Raw genomic sequence first — 21,005 nt, 5'->3', positions numbered from 1 at the left:
ATATGATTATGATGTAATTATGATGTATCTTGTTCAAGGTATGTCATGTGAGGTGTCAATGTAAAAGTAAAGATTTGCTGAATATGAATATCCTATTTGTATGCATGTATCATTTTTGTATCTGGAGTTATGAATATTGACCATGAATCTATATTTCCAATGTGCTTGCTCCTGGGCAACACCCACAAACTAGTTTACATCCAGTCCAGCCAGCACATTGTAAAAGGCTATAATGGCCCATCAGCAAAAACAAGCTTTCCTGTGAACACTTCGGCCAAAATATGGGTAATGCCTACCATGACTCATCAAAGCATGCAAGGGCATGTGACTAAATCATTTTATATTGGACTCCATTTTGATGCCTGTACTTTTCCACAAACTGTGCTGGGGGCTTTGTTTGGGACAATAAAGTTCCCTCCATATGGCAGAAGCTATAAAAGGGGGAAGTGACATTGTCAAGGTTCCTTCCCACTCTGAACTCTAGGGTACAGATGTGGCGACCTGCATGAAAACCTCCTAAGCTTACTTTTACCAGCTTAGGTTAAAACTTCCCCAAGGTACAAATTAATTTTACCCTTTGCCCTTGGAATTTCCACTGCCACCACCAAACTTTAACTGGGTTTACTGGGAAACGTAGTTTGGACACGTCTTTCCCCCCCAAATCCTCCCAACCCTTGCACCCCACTTCCTGGGGAAGGTTTGGTAAAAATCCTCACCAATTTGCATAGGTGACCACAGACCCAAACCCTTGGATCTTAGAACAATGAAAAAGCATTCAGTTTTCTTACAAGAAGACTTTTAATAGAAGTAAAAGAGAATCACCTCTGTAAAATCAGGATGGTAGATACCTTACAGGGTAATTAGATTCAAAACATAGAGAATCTCTCTAGGCAAAATGTTAAGTTACAAAAAAGACACACAGACAGGAATAGTCATTCTATTCAGCACAGCTCTTTTCTCAGCCATTTCAAGAAATCATAATCTAACACATACCTAGCTAGATTACTTACTAAAAGTACTAAGACTCCATTCCTGTTCTGACCCCGGCAAAAGCAGCATAAAGACAGACACAGACCCCTTGTTTTTCTGAAACCAGTTATACACCATTTCATGCCCACTACATGATTCCTATAGTAATGTATCATCAGAAATGTTTCTGGAGTGGTCCATACACACTTGTGCATCTAAGGTAATAAACATCCCTGTGTAATTTACTGAGGCTAACTGTAGATCCACAAGTTCTTGACGTATACGAGGTAGAGAAAAAATTTACCCACAAAAGGGGCACCAATCGCCGAGATGAATTGAGGGAAATAATTCCCATGTAGTGCATACCTAAGGTCCTATTGATGTTGTGACAGACTGCCCCGGGGGTGCAACCTGGAACTGGGGTACCGCTGACATACCAATCTGTTTTACCAGCCTGGGCTCCCTCTCACACTCTGCTGCTGTAACAAGCTGCAGACCACTCCTGGTCCTGCACTCACACAAACCTTTACACAGGGAATGACACACCCAGCTACAGTTACACAAAGGCTTCTCCTCAGCCAGTCATGAACTAACAATAGAGGGATTCCAACCGGCTCATCCCCCAGCTCCTATCTTAGGACCCCAGAGCTGTACCATCTTGCCCTGGTCAAAAACCTGATCCGTACAAGTTTATTATTCAGTTTGCCCCTCCCTCAAAGTGGAGAGGACCATGCACCAGTTTTTGCTCCTCAGCAGATTCTCCAAGCACTTCTAGAAAAACACATTATTTTAGGTAAAAACAAACAAACAAACAAACAAATTTATTACCTACAGAAAGATAGATTTTAACTGATTATAAGCAGTGTGTGTACAGATCAAAGCAGATTACCTAAGCAATAAAACAAAACTGAAATCTAAGCTTTATAATCTAGATAGGATTTGAATCAAGCATTCTCTCTAGTACAAGCATTGTTGCTAGTACAAACAGGTTACCGCTTTTTCATACACAGGCAGGAATTCTTCTGTCCCAGCTGGGACCCCCTTCCTCAGTTCAGTCTTTGTTCCTCAGGTGTTTTCAGGTGTTGTGTTGTAAGGGAAGTAAGGCCAAGTGATGATGTCTGTCATAAATATAAAGGGAAGGGTAAACCCCTTTAAAATCCCTCCTGGCCAGAGGAAAAATCCTCTCACCTGTAAAGGGTTAAGAAGCTAAAGGTAACCTTGCTGGCACCTGACCAAAATGACCAATGAGGAGACAAGATACTTTCAAAAGCTGGGAGGAGGGAGAATCATAGAATCATAGAATATCAGGGTTGGAAGGGACCCCAGAAGGTCATCTAGTCCAACCCCCTGCTCGAAGCAGGACCAATTCCCAGTTAAATCATCCCAGCCAGGGCTTTGTCAAGCCGGACCTTAAAAACCTCTAAGGAAGGAGATTCTACCACCTCCCTAGGTAACACATACCAGTGTTTCACCACCCTCATAGTGAAAAAGTTTTTCCTAATATCCAATCTAAACCTCCCCCACTGCAACTTGAGACCATTACTCCTCGTTCTGTCATCTGCTACCATTGAGAACAGTCTAGAGCCATCCTCTTTGGAACCCCCTTTCAGGTAGTTGAAAGCAGCTATCAAATCCCCCCTCATTCTTCTCTTCTGCAGACTAAACAATCCCAGCTCCCTCAGCCTCTCCTCATAAGTCATGTGTTCTAGACCCCTAATCATTTTGTTGCCCTTCGCTGGACTCTCTCCAATTTATCCACATCCTTCTTGTAGTGTGGGGCCCAAAACTGGACACAGTACTCCAGATGAGGCCTCACCAATGTCGAATAGAGGGGAACGATCACGTCCCTCAATCTGCTGGCTATGCCCCTACTTATACATCCCAAAATGCCATTGGCCTTCTTGGCAACAAGGGCACACTGCTGACTCATATCCAGCTTCTCGACCACTGTCACCCCTAGGTCCTTTTCCGCAGAACTGCTGCCTACCCATTCAGCCCCTAGTCTGTAGCGGTGCATTGGATTCTTCCATCCTAAGTGCAGGACCCTGCACTTATCCTTATTGAACCTCATCAGATTTCTTTTGGCCCAATCCTTCAATTTGTCTAGGTCCTTCTGTATCCTATCCCTCCCCTCCAGCGTATCTACCACTCCTCCCAGTTTAGTATCATCCGCAAATTTGCTGAGAGTGCAATCTACACCATCCTCCAGATCATTTATGAAGATATTGAACAACCCCTGGGGCACCGGCTGCCAACTAGACATGGAGCCATTGATCACTACCCATTGAGCCCGACAATCTAGCCAGCTTTCTACCCACCTTATAGTGCATTCATTCAGCCCATACTTCCTTAACTTGCTGACAAGAATACTGTGGGAGACCGTGTCAAAAGCTTTGCTAAAGTCAAGAAACAATACATCCACTGCTTTCCCTTCATCCACAGAACCAGTAATCTCATCATAAAAGGCGATTAGATTAGTCAGGCATGACCTTCCCTTGGTGAATCCATGCTGGCTGTTCCTGATCACTTTCCTCTCATGCAAGTGCTTCAGGATTGATTCTTTGAGGACCTGCTCCATGATTTTTCCAGGGACTGAGGTGAGGCTGACTGGCCTGTAGTTCCCAGGATCCTCCTTCTTCCCTTTTTTAAAGATTGGCACTACATTAGCCTTTTTCCAGTCATCCGGGACATCCCCCGTTCGCCACGAGTTTTCAAAGATAATGGCCAATGGCTCTGCAATCACAGCCGCCAATTCCTTCAGCACTCTTGGATGCAACTCGTCCAGCCCCATGGACTTGTGCACGTCCAGCTTTTCTAAATAGTCCCTAACCACCTCTATCTCCACAGAGGGCTGGCCATCTCTTCCCCATTTTGTGATGCCCAGCACAGCAGTCTGGGAGCGGACCTTGTTAGTGAAGACAGAGGCAAAAAAAGCATTGAGTACATTAGCTTTTTCCACATCCTCTGTCACTAGGTTGCCTCCCTCATTCAGTAAGGGGCCCACACTTTCCTTGGCTTTCTTCTTGTTGCCAACATACCTGAAGAAACCCTTCTTGTTACTCTTGACATCTCTTGCTAGCTGCAGCTCCAGGTGCGATTTGGCCCTCCTGATATCATTCCTACATGCCCGAGCAATATTTTTATACTCATCCCTGGTCATATGTCCAACCTTCCACTTCTTGTAAGCTTCCTTTTTATGTTTAAGATCCGCTAGGATTTCACCATTAAGCCAAGCTGGTCGCCTGCCATATTTACTATTCTTTCGACTCATCGGGATGGTTTGTCCCTGTAACCTCAACAGGGATTCCTTGAAATACAGCCAGCTCTCCTGGACTCCTTTCCCCTTCATGTTAGTCCCTCAGGGAATCCTGGCCATCCGTTCCCTGAGGGAGTCGAAGTCTGCTTTCCTGAAGTCCAGGGTCCGTATCCTGCTGCTTACCTTTCTTCCCTGCGTCAGGATCCTGAACTCAACCAACTCATGGTCACTGCCTCCCAGATTCCCATCCACTTTTGCTTCCCCCACTAATTCTACCTGGTTTGTGAGCAGCAGGTCAAGAAAAGCGCCCCCCCCTAGTTGGCTCCTCTAGCACTTGCGCCAGGAAATTGTCCCCTACGCTTTCCAAAAACTTCCTGGATTGTCTATGCACTGCTGTATTGCTCTCCCAGCAGATATCAGGAAAATTAAAGTCACCCATGAGAATCAGGGCATATGATCTAGTAGCTTCCGTGAGCTGTCGGAAGAAAGCCTCATCTACCTCATCCCCCTGGTCCGGTGGTCTATAGCAGACTCCCACCACTACATCACTCTTGTTGCACACACTTCTAAACTTAATTCAGAGACACTCAGGTTTTTCTACAGTTTCTTGTCACAGTTCAGAGCAACTGCACCTGTATTTTCACTTAAATACAGAGTGCTTCAGCAAGGGCAGCCCCGCAGGCTTCTCATTCCCTGGCTGTTATTTTCTTGGGTGAATACACACATCTCACTCCCTCCTGGCCTGAGTATTTGCAAGCCAAACAGTCCCCTGCCTTCCCTGTGTTATTCCCAGCAGTCTACCTAAACAGATGGGCTTGCTTTCTCTTCAGAGACTGATATATGTGTGTCTGCCCACCATTATAAATTATCACACAGTTCTTCTGATGCAAGCCTATTTTATTCTCAGGTAAAAGCACTAGAAAGAAAACATACTAAAAATTATAAAAGAGCCTACATGCCTACTAAGTTTATCAGAGATTACCCCAATCCTAACATGGACTCTGCTCCCAAAGCAGTCCTTCAGCACTCCACCCACAGGGTTTCTTTTGATTACAGGTTCATCACAGCTTCAGCGCAGAACAAGCCTGCAGTCTTATGGACCCACAGTAGGCCAGTCCTTCCAACCCTTCTCAAAGGTTTGGGGCCCTCTGTGGACAGGGGTCCTGTATATTTGCTGGACAAGGAAGAAGGTCGAAGCCTGTTTAAAACCAGGCTATTTATCCAAAAGTCCTTTCTTTGTCTATTGGTCCCTGGAGAATCCAGTGTGAACCTTTCAAGGGAGGCGGGTGTGGCTTCAAAGGACTGATAACCAGAGAAATTATATTAGCATCCTTCATCTCCTAGAGGAGTTAAATATAATTCCACAATAAGAAATACACAACTACATTTTAATATAATATATCCCAAAGGCATTAATTCTAACTCAATAAGGTTTAAATTAATTCAGTAAATTTTATCTTAATTCCTTAATTCCATTCCTTAATTCCATAAGGTTTGTCCAGGATATTGTCTCTGCCACACTTGTAGACTATGATCAAATCGCCTCTTGGATACACATCTTGGGTAAGCTATGTGGATATATATTAAGTATGTCACTTTAAAGCAGGTTTTCCAGATTGTCAATAATTCTTGTTCTTTTCTGAATTTTTCCCATATGCTATCAACAGTGTAGCAAGCTGTGCCAGCACTTATTAGGGTTCAGACTGTTTTCACTGACAAATGCAGAAAAAGAGTGCCCTACAGTTCGCCAGTCCAATGTGACTGCAGGGTGTCTCTTGTAGTAGACAGGTGTTGGCTACATGCTACTACCCTGGATGTGCAGATTTCTGGCCTAAAGGGCAGAATTTAGCCCTTTTTTCTTTTCATTTCAATCCAAGCAAAGAGATGGCTTACTGTGTTCTTAGAAACATCTACAATTTATTTTCGCATTGATGGTTCCATTGCTTCTTCCATCTGCTTATTTATGCAAAACAGATTTATTTTAAGTGACTCTTTCTTAATTTGAAAACCCAACCAAAGAAACTCCCCACCCTCACCCCACACATTTGCAGGCAACATATGCAGTCCCTCAAATTGCCATGTATGCAAGTAATATAAAAGTAATACCTGATGTCATATAGCTCGTATGAGCACAGAAAAATCAGTGATAGACAAATGTTCTATTTATCAGATATGATTGACTCAGTTCACAAATTAGAATAGTACTTGGTTTGTAATACTGTCCTGATGATTTGGAGAAAGACAAATAATCATAATGCATGGGTTTTTTTTTCCTGCAGTTGGAAGATAGTCCTTGTTGAATTGTTCTATAGAAATGCTAGTTGTTGCAGCTTTCTGATTGTATTCCAGTATGATTAAAAACCACATGCAAATAAAAAAAAAAGCATAACTAAAATATCTATGGGTTAGGGCAAATATAAAAAACACTAGAAATACTATGATGACTCATTTTTGTTGAAGGCTGTTGTATTTCCAGTTTCAAGTTATATTACGTAGCCTCAGATCTACGTGTTTCTATTTTTCACCCATAAATTTGTTAGTCTCTAAGGTGTCACAAGTACTCCTTTTCTTTTTGCGAATACAGACTAACACGGCTGCTACTCTGAAACTTTTCACCCGCTGACAGCCTAAAATGGAAAAATTAGCCCCTAAATAAAGCATTGGGTAAATTTACTGGTCACACAATTCTGCCAGCCTTACTCATGTTGACTCATGTTAATAACATACTCCATGAATAGTGCTATTGAACTCAAGTTATTTATACATACAGTAGCGTGATCCACTAATATCCATGGGAGTATTTGTGGAATAAATCACTACTCAATGTGAACAGAGTTGGCAGAATCTGTTGCTCAATTAGTATCACACCCATTCACCCCAGTAGGACACAAATCAAAATCAGTCTGAATTGATCAATCTTGGATTTTGTTTGTTACTAATGAGCTGGTTACTAATGAGCTAATGAGAGACATAAATATAATATCTTTCAAAAGGTTTAAATGAGTAATTTTTTGCAGTGAACACTTTCATCACTGTTCAACAATGGGATGAAATTCTATGCTCCAGAGTTTACTTTATTCAGTATTTTAAAATGCAATGGGCCAGAACTGGACTAGCTGTTTTGAGGAGGAATTATGGGGAGAATGAGGGCATTTCATGCTCAGCAAAGAGGGGGTTGTTTCAAATGTAAATGTAACAAGAATTTTTACATGTACAAAATTTTTTTGTACAAAATTTACAGAATTTTTTTATTGAGTTCATTTGGTAGATGTTGATGATGCTCTGGAAAATGGAGTGGGCGCTGAGGTATCAAAATTCACAGATGGAACAAATTATTTAGGTTAGTCAAGTCCAAAGAAGACTGGGAGAAATGTCAGAATATCCTGACAAAGTGCGGTGAATGGGCAACATGATGCCAGATGAAGTTCTATGATAATAAATACAAAGTAGTGCATATTGGAGAGAAAATATGTGTTACTCATCCACTCTATAGGGTTCTAAATTAACTGTATCAATTGAGGAAAAGGACCTGGTCATCACTGTGGAGAACTCAGTGAAAATTTCTGTTCAGTAAACATCTGTAATACTATGTACAGTACTAGTGACAATTTCTCGAACAAGAATATTACAGAATTTGAAGAAGTTCAGAGAAGGACAATATATGAAGAGTGATCCAGAAGAATTGGGCTTGTTTATCTTAGAAAGGAGATGCGTAAAAAGGGACATGATAAAAGTATATAAAATTAATGGTAAAGAGAAGGTTGACTGGGAGCCACTGTTCTCTTTGGCTCACAAGATTAGAGCAAGGAGACATTCAGTGAAATCAAAAGGGAAAAGTTTCAAAACAGATTAAAGCTACTTGTTTTTCACATAATGTGTAATTAGATTGTGGAACTTGTTGTCACAGGATGTTGTTGAGGCAAAGAATTTAACAAGATTCAAAGATGGATCATATCTTTATCAAGATAAATACGTGGCATATCCAGAATTGTTATAGTAAATGCTAACTAAAAGTTTGGAAGGGATAAATATCCCATGCTTTGTGTTTTAAAGCAATCTATTAGGGATTAGGATAAAATCTTATTGGGAGCAGATTATCCTAACTACTGTAAAGTTTTTTGCACCTGACTCTGAAGCATCTGATGCTAACCACCGTCAGAATATTGCAAATATTCAGAATATAGGAAATGCCATACTGGATGGTCCATGTTCTTATGTTATCTGCATTAAGATTTAGGGACATTGCTGCTGAGTCATGCTGGCATCTTTTATTTTATTTTGAGGACATGTTAAGGACTCAGTCCATTTGCAAGATAATATGTAAAACAACACAAAGTATGAGTGGGAGGAGATGATTGCTATGCATCTTATTCAACCAGGAGTATATGGGCATATTCATATTTACTTGGTACCTTTGTGATGGTAAATATTTATTTAAGAATGTAGTGTAAGATAATCTATCTATGTTTATCTTCTCTCACTCTCTCTTCTATTTTAGGTGTTACAGTACTTGAAGGGCCTATTTATGCAGTGGGTGGCCATGATGGCTGGAGTTATTTGAACACGGTTGAGAGGTGGGATCCACAAAGTCAGCAGTGGACATTTGTGGCAAGTATGTCAATTGCCAGAAGCACTGTTGGAGTGGCAGCATTAAATGGCAAGTGAGTAGGGTATTCTTGTTCTGTTTAAAACACACTTTTCTAAAGGATGAGTAACTGTTGCACAATAGTAAATATGTTTTGGTGTATTACATTTGAGGGCATCATTGGAAGTAAATATAGACATAGGGTTGTTGCCATATGCACATCAGCTCTCTGTATGTTACGTTGATAAATAGCAAATTAAAATATATTGTCTCAATTTTTCTTTAAGTAATAAGTTCATGATTTACATTAAAGATCTGAGAACATAGAGCTGAAGTCAAACTGTGTATATAATAATTCCAGGAGGTACAGGGGAACATTTTCAAAGTGCTGGCCAGGACACATTGTGAGTTCACTAATCTGATCTATATGTGTTGTGGGTGCTAGCTCTATTCAGCAGAGTCAACTTACCCAGGTACTGCTGTCATTTCCCTAGTAGCTGGAATTTCTTTATATGCATTCTGCATATTATGGCAGTCAAAAATTAAACCACATGACCTTTATGGTCTGAAAGCTGCAGCTCTAGCAAGTGAACCAAAGGTAAAACTGCCTCTCGCTGTGTGCACTAAACTTGCCATTTGTGGAGGTCTCTCAATGTGCTCACATTCTAAGCACCACCTGTAGGGTCTGCCCCCTCTTTGCTTTTGTTTCTTTCTTGATCCAGCAAATGTAGGATACTAATAAGAGCTGGTTGAATAGTTCTTTATGTTATTTACTGTTTATGGTTAGTTGTTTGCCTATTTACAAACTTTCAATCCTCCAGTCAGGAAGCAAAAACTAAATTGCAGAATTTGCTACCAGTATGCACCATAAATAAAACAAATAAAGAATAGTTGACGTGAACAGTTCACAAGCATCTCTTAGTCTGAAAATGGTTCATCTAAAGTATTTGGTGAATATTTTTGAATTACTGATACATCAAGAACTTGAAACATCAAAGAAACTCAGGATTGGTTTGTGCTTTGGTTATATTTTATAGATCTCACTCACCTTCTCTTAGGAATAAACTATGTAAGAAAACATCAAGTGTTTAAAAGGTTCACACCCAATTATCACCCTTTCCTCCATTTTGCCATTTTTAACAAATTTGCACATTTCTTTGCATCTACACTAGCGAACATTGTAGCCATAATTCAGTCTGTTGGTAGCAGTAGTGTCAGATATTATAGAGACAAAGCTTTGGCTATCAAACAAGGATCCATTTATATTTGAAAACTGGGGTTTCCCTTCCTACAGTTTAATCCAATTTTAAAAACATAATTGAACTCCTTTAAAACCTATAGTACAAACTGCTAATGTAATACCGTTTGATTGTCTTCTTGAATCATAATATAATGGTACCCTGAATCACACTTAAAAATAAAGTCACTACCCACTTACATTTCTGTCTAAATGAGGCTACTATAAAAGAAGTATAGGGGAATTATCCAAACGCCCCAAAATAAATCAGTGACTCTCTGATCACTTCCTGACCTCCTAAATTCTTAATGTTCTGACATAGCATACATTATCTTCTAACGTGGATAGTTTCTTGTCATAGCCTCCTACACAAGTCTGAACAAGTGAGCAACTATTCTTCACTTGAGTGACAAAATCATACACCTATCACAAAGCAGAACTTTATTATGCTGACTGGTAGCTTCAGCAGGGAGACCCCAGTTTATCTTTTGCCTGCAGAAGTTTAGTGTGAAGCATATTACCAAGCTTCTCTGCTACCAATGCAGGGTTCCACTCTCTTGAGTTGACTAGCTCTTATTTCCAAGTCCAGCCAAGGAGAGCTTGGTGTAGAGTCAAAATCTCTCTGGCTCATGCTGTGGCCTGACAGATCATTGTGTTTGGCTGAGCTTAATTAATCCAACTGAGAGCAATTTTCCAAAAAGAATCTTTACTGGATCAGAGCCCTCACTGTTGTTCAGATTCTGATCACTCTTCAGAAGTTGCACTCAACACAGTAGCATCTTTCATTTGAGGCAGATGATCTCGGAGGTCAGACTAGATGATCATAATGGAGGTCAGACTAGATGATCATAAAGGTCCCTTCTGACCTTAATATCTATTAATCTATTAATCTCTTTCTCCTTATAGTTAGGGTCCTGCTAAATTCACAGCCCTGAAAAACTCATCACGGACTGTGAAATCTGATCTCCCCCGGCTCCCTGTGAAAGCTGGTCTTTTGTGTGCTTTTACCCGATACTATACAGATTTCACAGAAGAAACCAGCATTTCTCAAATTGAGGGTCCTGACCCAAAAACGTGTGCAGGGGAGTCACACGGTTATTTTAGGAGGGTCACGGTATTGCCACCCTTATTTTTGCACTGCTGCCTTAAGAGCTGGATTCCGGAGTCTGGCGGCTGCTGACTGAGGGCAGGCAGCAGTGCAGAAGTAAGGATAGCAGTACCATCCCTCCCCCCCAAGACCCACCCCCTGGTCACAACTCCTTTTTTGGTCAGGACACTTACAATGACAACACCATGAAATTTCAAATTTAAAGAGCTGAAATAATGAAATTTATGATTTTTAAAATCCAATGACCATGAAATTGACCAAAATGAACCATGAATTTGGTAGGGCCCTACTTATAGTGTTACTGGAGAAATACCTGGGTAAAAATGCCATCTATGGGTTTTGCCCAATCATCAGGGAGGAAGCAGAAAGTTGCTATTGTGGCGTGAGTATTAACTATGAGAGGCTCATGGAACCATTTTAGATTATTTCAATCCTCTGAAACCTTCTCCAGAAACATGAGAGAATTGCCTGGCAACACGAGAGAATCACATCCAATTTCTCCATTTGGCAAGTTTTCTCAAGACTGTGAAAATAGCATGCATATGAACACACCAATATCCTGATTGACATCAAATAACATAAAAATGGCCATACTGGGTCAGACCCATCTAGCTCAGGATCCTGTCTTCTGACAGTGGCCAATGCCAGGTGCTCCAGAGGGAATGACCAGAACTTGGCGATTTTGAGTGATCCATCCCCTGCTGTCCATTCTCAGCCTCTGGCAGTTGGAGGTTTAGGGATACCTGGAGCATGTGATTGTGTTCCTGACCATTTTGGTTAATACCCATTGATGGACCTATTCTCCATAAATGTATCTAATTCTTTTTTTAACTCAATTATACTTTTGGCCTTTACAACATCACATGGCAACAAGTTCCACAGATAGACTGTGTATTGTGTGAAGAAGTACTTCCTTCGATTTATTTTGTTTTTAAACCTGCTTATTAATTTCATTGGGTGACCCCTAGTTCTTGTGTTATGTGAAGGTCTAAATAACACTTCCCAATTCACTTTCTCCATGTCATTCATGATTGTATAGATCTCCATCAAATCCCCATTTAGTCATCCCTTTTCTAACTGAACAGTTCCAGTCTTTCTGATCTATGCTTGAATGGATCATTTTTGTTGCCTTTCTCTGTACTTTTCAGTGAGTTACTATGTATTTGCCTTCCCGTCCACATTAGCTATTTATTAATTTGCTGTTAAAGAAGTCTATATTATTTGAAATACAGATGATCCAAGAACACTGAACATACACATTTCATAACAGAACAAATATTATGCTGATGGGGACAATAAAAGTAAAAAGATTAAGACAATACATTTTCCACTGAAAGATTTTATTATTAGAGACTATGTATGTCAAAGAGATTTATGTATTTCCAAACAATTGTATGATACAACTGCAAATGAAAGTCTAATAGACCTTTCTGTTATATTACAGCTTTTAAAATGGCCATTTAAAAATTATTCCTGATATCTGAACCATATTTTGGAAACTATTCATTCTGCATTGCACTTGTTAAACAACTATGTATTTCACATTTTCAAAAAAAGACTTGACCTTTAATTATGTGTGTCTTTAATGGGGCATCAATAATAAATATTGTGCTGCATAAGTGAAAATACACAGCTGCTAACAGGATATGCTGATTGACAATTGTAGAACATCACAGAGGTTTACCAATCTGACTGTCACCAGTAATGACTTCAGCACACCACAGGAACCAACACCCACACACAGTAACTGTCTTCCAGAACTCAGGAGAAAAACCTCTGCCCTTTATTGATAACTTCATACTCAAAGATGTGTTTTAGAGAACTTTACAGTTGCACCTGCTGGTGTTGTTTATATAAAATATCACAGACTATTATTGATGACAGATAAATAAAGAAAAATGAGGAATCTTTTCATTTTAACTTTTAAGAGTAAAACTACTTTTTAACTTTCTTTTCAAATCACCTTTCATTCCCCTGGGGATCAGAAAAAAATAGACCTTTGTGTTTGGACTTTCTTTTGAGGATTTGTTTTGATTGAAGAAGAATTAAGGAGCCATCAAGAGCGTTGTAGGTGAATAATATTCCCTATTGATGTCAACTGTTTTTTACCCTGTTCTCCTGACAGAGAAGCAGCAATCCATTATTATTATTTGTATTGAAGTAGTGCCTGAAGACCCAGACTAAGATCAGAAGCTTATATGCTTGGCACTGCACAATACACACGTAATAGCCCCAAGGAATGTGCAACCAAAATAGACTACATGGATGCATTGTTACTAGCCTCATTTTATACATGGGATGGGAAACTGTGGCACAAAGACAAAATGACTTGCCTAAAGTCACACAAGAAGCCTGTGACAGAAGCATGGAATTGAACCCAGATTTCCTGAGTCCCAATCCAATGCCACATCCTTCCACTTCCTCATAATAGATATCATAAATTAGTCCCAAAAGCATTATCATTTGGCATCCACCTTTGTCCCTTTCACATCCCAGTTTGAGCCTTTGACTGCTGTGATTAGCCTAATCTTTTTATATTTGAATTTATTATTTCCCACTCATGTTTTTCACCTAAAGATGCTGTCCAACATAAATCTGTGAGTTTGTATTTGCCTAAATCATAAGAACACTCATGATCAGACTGGCTGTGAGCAATTCTTTTCTCTGATGTTTGGTTGCAGTACATTGAATTCAGTGTAGATTCTACATCCCATTAATTTTGCTGAAAGAATCATAAAAGTAGAACATAATGATGCATTACAAAAAAATCATTTCTCCATTATCTGTCTACTCCACTCTTATTTTGCAAATGTATTTTTGCGTACTCTAACAAATCACTGTTTTGTGAGCAAGGGTTTAGTTATTGATTTAAATCAGTTGGGGTTTTGTGTATATTTGGCTAGGTTTATTCAGTTCTATGAGATTGACATTAGTTTGATTCATTTAGTACTAGGTTTTCACAAATTTGATTATTTTCTTGGTGCAAATTTTCAGCTATTTTTTATGTGTGAGTGTGATGAGGGGAGTAGGGGGAATTTCAGCTCTAATGGTTTAAGTTTGGAAAGTTATAAGCAACTGAAAATGGTGAAAAGGAACTAATGGAAAGTATTGAACAACCATAACAATAGATATCACTAACCGTGCCACCTATAATAAGTGTGTGATAAGGTGCAGAAGTGCTCTCTTGGATCCTGGGGACAAAGGGTTAACTTGAAGTAAGCTTCTCCTCCGCAAGTCCCTTGCACAGGTGGTCAGGTGAAGGGGTGTAAGTGGCTGCCTGAGAGTCAAAGAAGAGAGAATGACTTTGGGAAAGTATTGTGCTGTACGCAGAATTAAAGGAATGGCCTGAAACCCTGACTGTGGAGTTTTCTGTTAACTTTTCTGCTTATGGATTGGAGTGTGGACACTCCAAATATTACAGATTTGTTTATTTTCCTTTCTTGTTTATTTTCTTTATTTTCTTATCCCTTGACGAAAACACCTTTTGCTGACTGCAGCTTTACTTTTTGTTTTGGAGTCTTTCCATTAATTTATAAACTATTATCTGTAAAATAAAAGTTATTCCTATAGAATGATACCACTTGGCCTAATGTTCCTTGCAAACAAGTAATAGGATATTCCATATAAATCTTTTGAATTGGTGTGGGAATACAGGATTCATCTGTGTAAAGCTGCAGAATCCTTTATTGATTTGGAAGGGAGAGCTATTTACTAGAGAGGCCAATTGCTCCTTCTTAAAACAAAACAAAACATAACTGGTGCATTGGGGAAAAGTGAGCTGGGAATTCTGTAAAGATTTCCTCATAGAATTCCCTTCTGATTCTGCCTTCTTTGAGGGTGGGTTCCTGAAGTTATATGGGGTGGGGAGAGGAGAGGGGATAGTGTGGCCCAGAAATTCCTCAGAGCTTTCTTGAATTCCTAGAGATTACCTGGACACCTTTCATGAAGGGCAGTCCTATGCATACAGCTTTCTGCATCTTCCATGGCAGAATGTGTCCCTTAGATGGTCGTATTTGCAGCAGTATTAATTTCCATATAGATTTCCTCCTGGAAATTCTCTACATTAGTGATGCAAACCCAGGAGAATCACTGCTCCCTAACTCTACCCTCTTCAATTCCTGTGCTGCCTTGTAACCTGCAAAGCCACAATTGCCCTGACTGAGGACTGGTTTCTTCATGCTCAAGGGAGGGTGAGACTGTGTACTACAGCCCCTGTTTCCGCATCTTGCAGATCTCCCACCCAGTTTCCAAAAAGCTTTTGCTTCCCTCTGTGAGCTGATCTGTAGAAGAGCATCTGGCCCTAGATTTCACCAGTGAAATCCTGGCCCCATTAATGTCATTGGCAAAATTTCCATTTATTTCAATGGGGCCAGGATCTCACCCACGATATTTAGACCAATGTTGAATCACTGTAACTGGAAATAGCTTTAATGGAATAAATCTCATTGTGCAGCTAGTACATTTCTGAATCTTTAGTATTTCTACTCATGCATTTCCTAATTAACATCCTCAAACTTTTGTAGACAACCATTTTCCAAGTAATATAATGCAATCACATTCATTGTTTGGGCTGTAGTTTTGCTAATGATTAATTTCATGCTGACCTAATTTTGTTTGGGGTTAGTCATTTTATGTTATGACACATTCATTGCTAATTGACGTCACAAAGTCATGAGGTTAATAATACCGCCAACTCCTTAATGGTGATTCAATATTTGGCCCAAGAAAATTATCAACATATCACATTCATATCTCCACCTACCTTTGCTGATTGTATGGTTGATTACAGCCTTCTCCAGGAGTTCTATTTTTCTGCCTCTCATGCATCACATAATAAAGAATCTGTGTCATTTACTCTTAGCAGAATAATTAGGACTCATTACTAATTCAGGTCTCTAGCTTGATCTCTTCTGCTTTTGCACACAAATCCACATTTCCTACATAGAGCTCCCATAGAGCTCAGTGGATGTATAGTACAATGTGCATTGGGGGGTTTCTTTATTTGTTTTTTAGAATCTCAAAAATGATCAGTTCCTAAGTAGGATTTAACTTGGTGTGTTACATCTAGCCAGCTAAAGACCATTCAAGCCCTGCATTTAAGAGGGGATGAAAGTCAGATAAATACATGGGAATTTTAAAGTGATGTAAAAAATCCTAAAATTACTTAAAGATGTATTAGAATGGGGAGAGGAGGTAAAGGGGCATCTTCTCTCCTCTCCTAGCACACTTATGCATAAACAGAGGAGACTTCCTATCTAGATTTTGAGATAGCTCAAAGGGGTGTCTATCTACCACACTCATTGGTACACCGCAATCCCAAGTGAGCATGGTCTGTCTTAAGGTGGGCAGGAGTGACACAGTCAGGCCCCCAGCTGGCTAGCTCATGTTTTGCAGTGTATATATATTTCAACAGTCAGTGGTGTCCTTTTTCAAAGTACTTGCAAATTGGGTGCCATCAAGCAGTTCTCCTCATCCCTCACCATACCACCTTGCATGAGCAAGCTGTTTCTTCTATATTCTTCTGTTTATTCTATACACAGATATTCTACACACAGTTGACACTACTCTACCTCTGCTGCACCACTCCACCATTCAGCTCCTACCATTAATGGAAAGAGTTTTTCCTCAGTTCTCTTTTAGGTACATGCTAAAATGGATAATGAAGTCCCTTTAGATTCTTATATTGCTGGTTCTCCAGCTCTGGTTCCAAGTGTACATAGGATATAAAGAACACAAATTATTTAGCAGATTACCTACCAACACCTTTGTCATGATATCAGCAAAGACATGGGGTCTGCTGGGGGAGAAAAAAAACAATATGGGGGAACAGTCACTAGATTAAGTTCACGGTGGACTAACTACAGAGTGGACTGTACTTCCCAAGAGGTAGGAGAAATAGGAATGAGCTGAGAAGAAAAAAGGTGAGGACACAAAGAAGGAAGAGGGAAGATTATACCTGAAATGAGTAAAAAAAAATTGATAAATTTCACAACATTCAAACTTTTTCTGGCCCTATCACTAAATCAAAGCTCTGAGCTTTGTCATTCACTGGACAAAGCTTTGAATCAAAGCTCTGAGGTTTGTCACTCACTGGACAAAATACAGATATCTAGTAATTTAAACAAGACATTGAAAGTGTGTGACACTCTTTACATGACACACCAAGCCAAGCATATAATAAATAGCCTCCCTCGGTTGTTTTAAGTACCCTCCCCCCATCTCAGTGGGGGGGGTGGACATTTGGTCAGATTGTAGGGAGAATGTACTGTTCCCAGAAGGAAAGGTGTGGGAGAGCCCATGTCTGGGAAATGCCTCCCCCAGCCTCATCAAGTAAGGGGTGTGCTGTTTGTTGGTCAGGCCAAAAAAAGATATGCTGCTTACAGACGGGAGTGGGAAGGAGTATGCTCTTGAACACATCCGTATGTTTCTTTAGAAGAGACTATACATTAGGACTACCACAGTTACTTCTAAATAATAAAGGTCTTCAGCGATCAACAGCAATCAGTTACAGAGAGTTAAAAAGTCTACTTGATATATTAATTTTATTGCATTAGCGTACAAAGACCCCAACTGAGATTCAGGCTGCATTGTGCTAGGCACTGTAAAACACAAAGCCAAAGACAATCCCTGCTCCAAAGAGCTAACATATTAAATAACGAGAACAGGCAAAGGGTGGGTGAAAGGAAATAGAACCATTTTACTTATGGGAAAGTAAAGGGTCATACAGATTAAGGGCTAGTATTTCAGATTCTCAGCACCTACAACTGGGGCCAAATGTTCAAAAGAGTACAAGATCCAGCAACTCCTATTGTAACATTTTTGGCCAAATTTTCAAGCGCTTGACTCTAATTTGCTGAACTCTTGAAAACCTACTTATGTAATATGGTGCCTAAATGGAAGGTGAGGGATCTTGGAAATCCCAGCCTTTGGTGACTGACCCTTTAAAAGTTACAGATGAGGTCTGCAACAAAGCTAGGAATTTGGATGCAGATTTCCTGATTTCCAATTCTATTCCTTAATCACTATATCTTTGTGAACTTTGATCGAAATATCTACAGATTCACTTTCACAGTTATAATCTGAAGTAGTAATATAGATATATAATACTTGTCTCATTTACATCTAGCTCCTACAGCAGGCCTGAAATAGCTACCATGTTCTGTGAATGGATGTGCCCTACCATCTTGGCTACTGTTTTATATTTCTGTTTCTCTAGTTTGGGATCTTCATAAATTTCCCAACACTTTCTATATTTGGGGTGATGTCAAATATCTTTTGAACTGCTAGATCAACTTGTGTTAAGTTTTTCATTATTGAGTAAATTGAGATGGATTCATTCCCTGTGAAGGTCACAGACTAAATGATCACACACGGCATTTTCCAAGTCATCCATATAAATGCAAAGCGCTGCTAATTTTTATATGTCAGTAAACATTGAGAAACTTGCTCAAAGCTGCATTATTTTACCAAGTAAACCATTAAAATAAATATGCTGTAATTATGATTTTAAAGGAAAAATAATACCTCCAGATTTCACTAGAACTGGGAAAATCAGAAAATGTGTCTGCAGCAATTATATTTTTATCAGAATAAGTGTGTGTGTGTGTGTGTGTGTGTGTTAGTTTTGTTTCTTATTCGTTTGGTCTTGAAATGATTACACTTATATTCAAAAACCAGTTTCTTTGATTTTTCTTTTCTTTAATCCATGTGCACCTAGAGAAACCCTGCCACACAGGCTGGCCAATTCATGCACAGGCACATGAGAGAGCGAGCGAGAGAGAGAGAGAGAGAGAGAGAGAGAGAGAGAGAGAGAGAGTATTGTGTTGTACACTTTCTGCCTACTGTATTTCTCAGGACATACAAATGAAGAATATTTTACTGAATGTTATAAATATTTTCCCTGCTGCTGAAGTACTATGATGCTTTCCTGTATCAAAAAATTGCCTGCTTTCACAAATCAATTTACAGTAGGGGGGCTCAGATTACCTGCCAAACTAGAAAGAGGAGAAAGGCAGTGTTAGAGTGGCTTCATTTTCAAGAGCTTTATGCATATTGACTAATTCTCACAACATGGGGAAACAGAGGCAGACAGGTTAATGTTGGGGCCATAATGAGAGACACTGGAACAACTACTACAATAGTTATCTTTTCTCAAGCAAAAAACCTACTGGTCTCAATGAACGTTTTTGTCTCAGTAAAGCTTAAGGAAGGATTGCAGAATTAGCTCATGACTAGTCAGAATGAAAACTCTTATCAAACAAATTCTGATTCATTGGTAACACATTATTTTAGTCTCCATTATTACTCTGCTATATCCCAGATATTTCCATTTCTTTTCATGACAGGATCAAAACCATTGATGTTTTATAAATGGAGTATTTATTAATTCTAGCTTTTGATTAAACTCTCACTCCTCAAAAGGACAATTGATCAGCCCCTTGCTGCAGAGAAGAGGGTATGTTCCTTGAACATTTTCTTTCTTAGCTGTAGAGTTTTCAGGGAGACACATGTATTTTAAAATGTTTTAGACAGAAAATCGTACAATCAATGAATCTTGAGCCAGAATGAGTAGGAACAGTGCTATCATCTAAAATGATTGATATGACAGAAGAGATAAATATCACTAAAATAACAGCACTGCCTAGCACAAAACCATTTTGTGAGTTCGATAACGATCTTTTGAGAAATAAGACAGACTCACCAGGTATGTTTGTTTACAAGTAAGGGGGTAAATAAATGTTCTTACTCTAACACTATAGGAAATTATTTGTTTATAGAGATGGTAAAGGGCATTGTGTCTGTCAGCTCTTGACCTGATATTGAAGTGGACTTTTCCAGTTAATGGAGTCCTCATACATTAACTGATCCTAGGGTAGGTGTGTATTCTCCCCATTTAACAATGGAGCTTTGAACAGGACTCCTTGTCAAGAGGAAATTATTTCTACCAAAAGGAACTAAACCTTGGCCCAAGTCATATGAGCTGTGCCAACCTTCTATCCACGGGAAATCACTCTCTGAATTGCTTGCAAAATATCAATAAATATTTCTTAGATGCCAGGACAATTCTTTTCAGAAAAAAAAATGTTTTTTTTCCTTCTTTGTCCAGCTTCTTGTATATTTAATCCGCTTGATTCTAATACTGCATTACTAAACGAAGGAAATATTACCCCAAATGTTGCACACTGGGATATCCATTAATAAACTGTCTTGGTCCTATAGCCCAACCATCAGAAAGTTGGTGCTCCTTTCTTAGCTGCACCAGAGTATCTCTTGGCATGCCTGAGGATGTGACAAAGGTGGATAGTTGCTTCCTACTCCTCACTCCAATCCTAGGGCCACGTGAGTACTGGTTTAGCCTCAGCCATAACTTACAGTAGGCTTGGGGTTGCTGTAAATTACTTTGACAGGTCCCCTCATACCTATGTCATGTCCCATATGCCAGAGTAATTCTCAGCTTCTCTTTTAGGTACACTGAAGTGGCACAAAGGGGTCTTAACATGAGCCAGGTTCTAGCCTTTGATATATCTGTTTAAACCATTTTGAGAGGTGAAACCCCATTAATCATGCCTCTACTTCATTTGTTAAACTGTTTTTACAAGCCATATTCCCTCAGATCAAAGGAAATCTAATATTTTGAAGTTTTCTTCTCAAACTAAATTTTAAAATGGTTCTCTTTGATTAGTTATTGGAGCTTTGCAACAATGTAATTGAAGTAAATACTTCCAAACTAACCAACCATGACTTTCCTTAACACTTTTCAATTTTAGAGTCTACTTTGTAGCTTCTATCCATTTTTATATTGAGAGGGATTTTAGGATTCCCTGTCTTCCTCAACATTTAAAGATAGGAC

General features: G+C 39.4%; 1 protein-coding gene across 2 annotated transcripts in view; it reads left to right on the top strand.

Annotated features, from left to right (window-relative positions):
• Positions 1–21,005, top strand: part of KLHL1 (kelch like family member 1) — a 430,372-nt gene that overhangs the window by 385,189 nt on the left and 24,178 nt on the right. For both annotated transcript variants that reach the window (XM_073346360.1, XM_073346365.1), the window contains exon 8: positions 8,724–8,886. In XM_073346360.1, coding sequence (XP_073202461.1) covers positions 8,724–8,886 — 163 coding nt within the window. The remainder of the gene's footprint in view (positions 1–8,723; positions 8,887–21,005) is intronic.

The sequence above is a fragment of the Lepidochelys kempii genome, chromosome 1, assembly GCF_965140265.1.
Source record: "Lepidochelys kempii isolate rLepKem1 chromosome 1, rLepKem1.hap2, whole genome shotgun sequence".
Lineage (NCBI taxonomy): Eukaryota > Metazoa > Chordata > Testudines > Cheloniidae > Lepidochelys > Lepidochelys kempii.
This window is presented reverse-complemented; position numbering and strand designations above follow the sequence as displayed.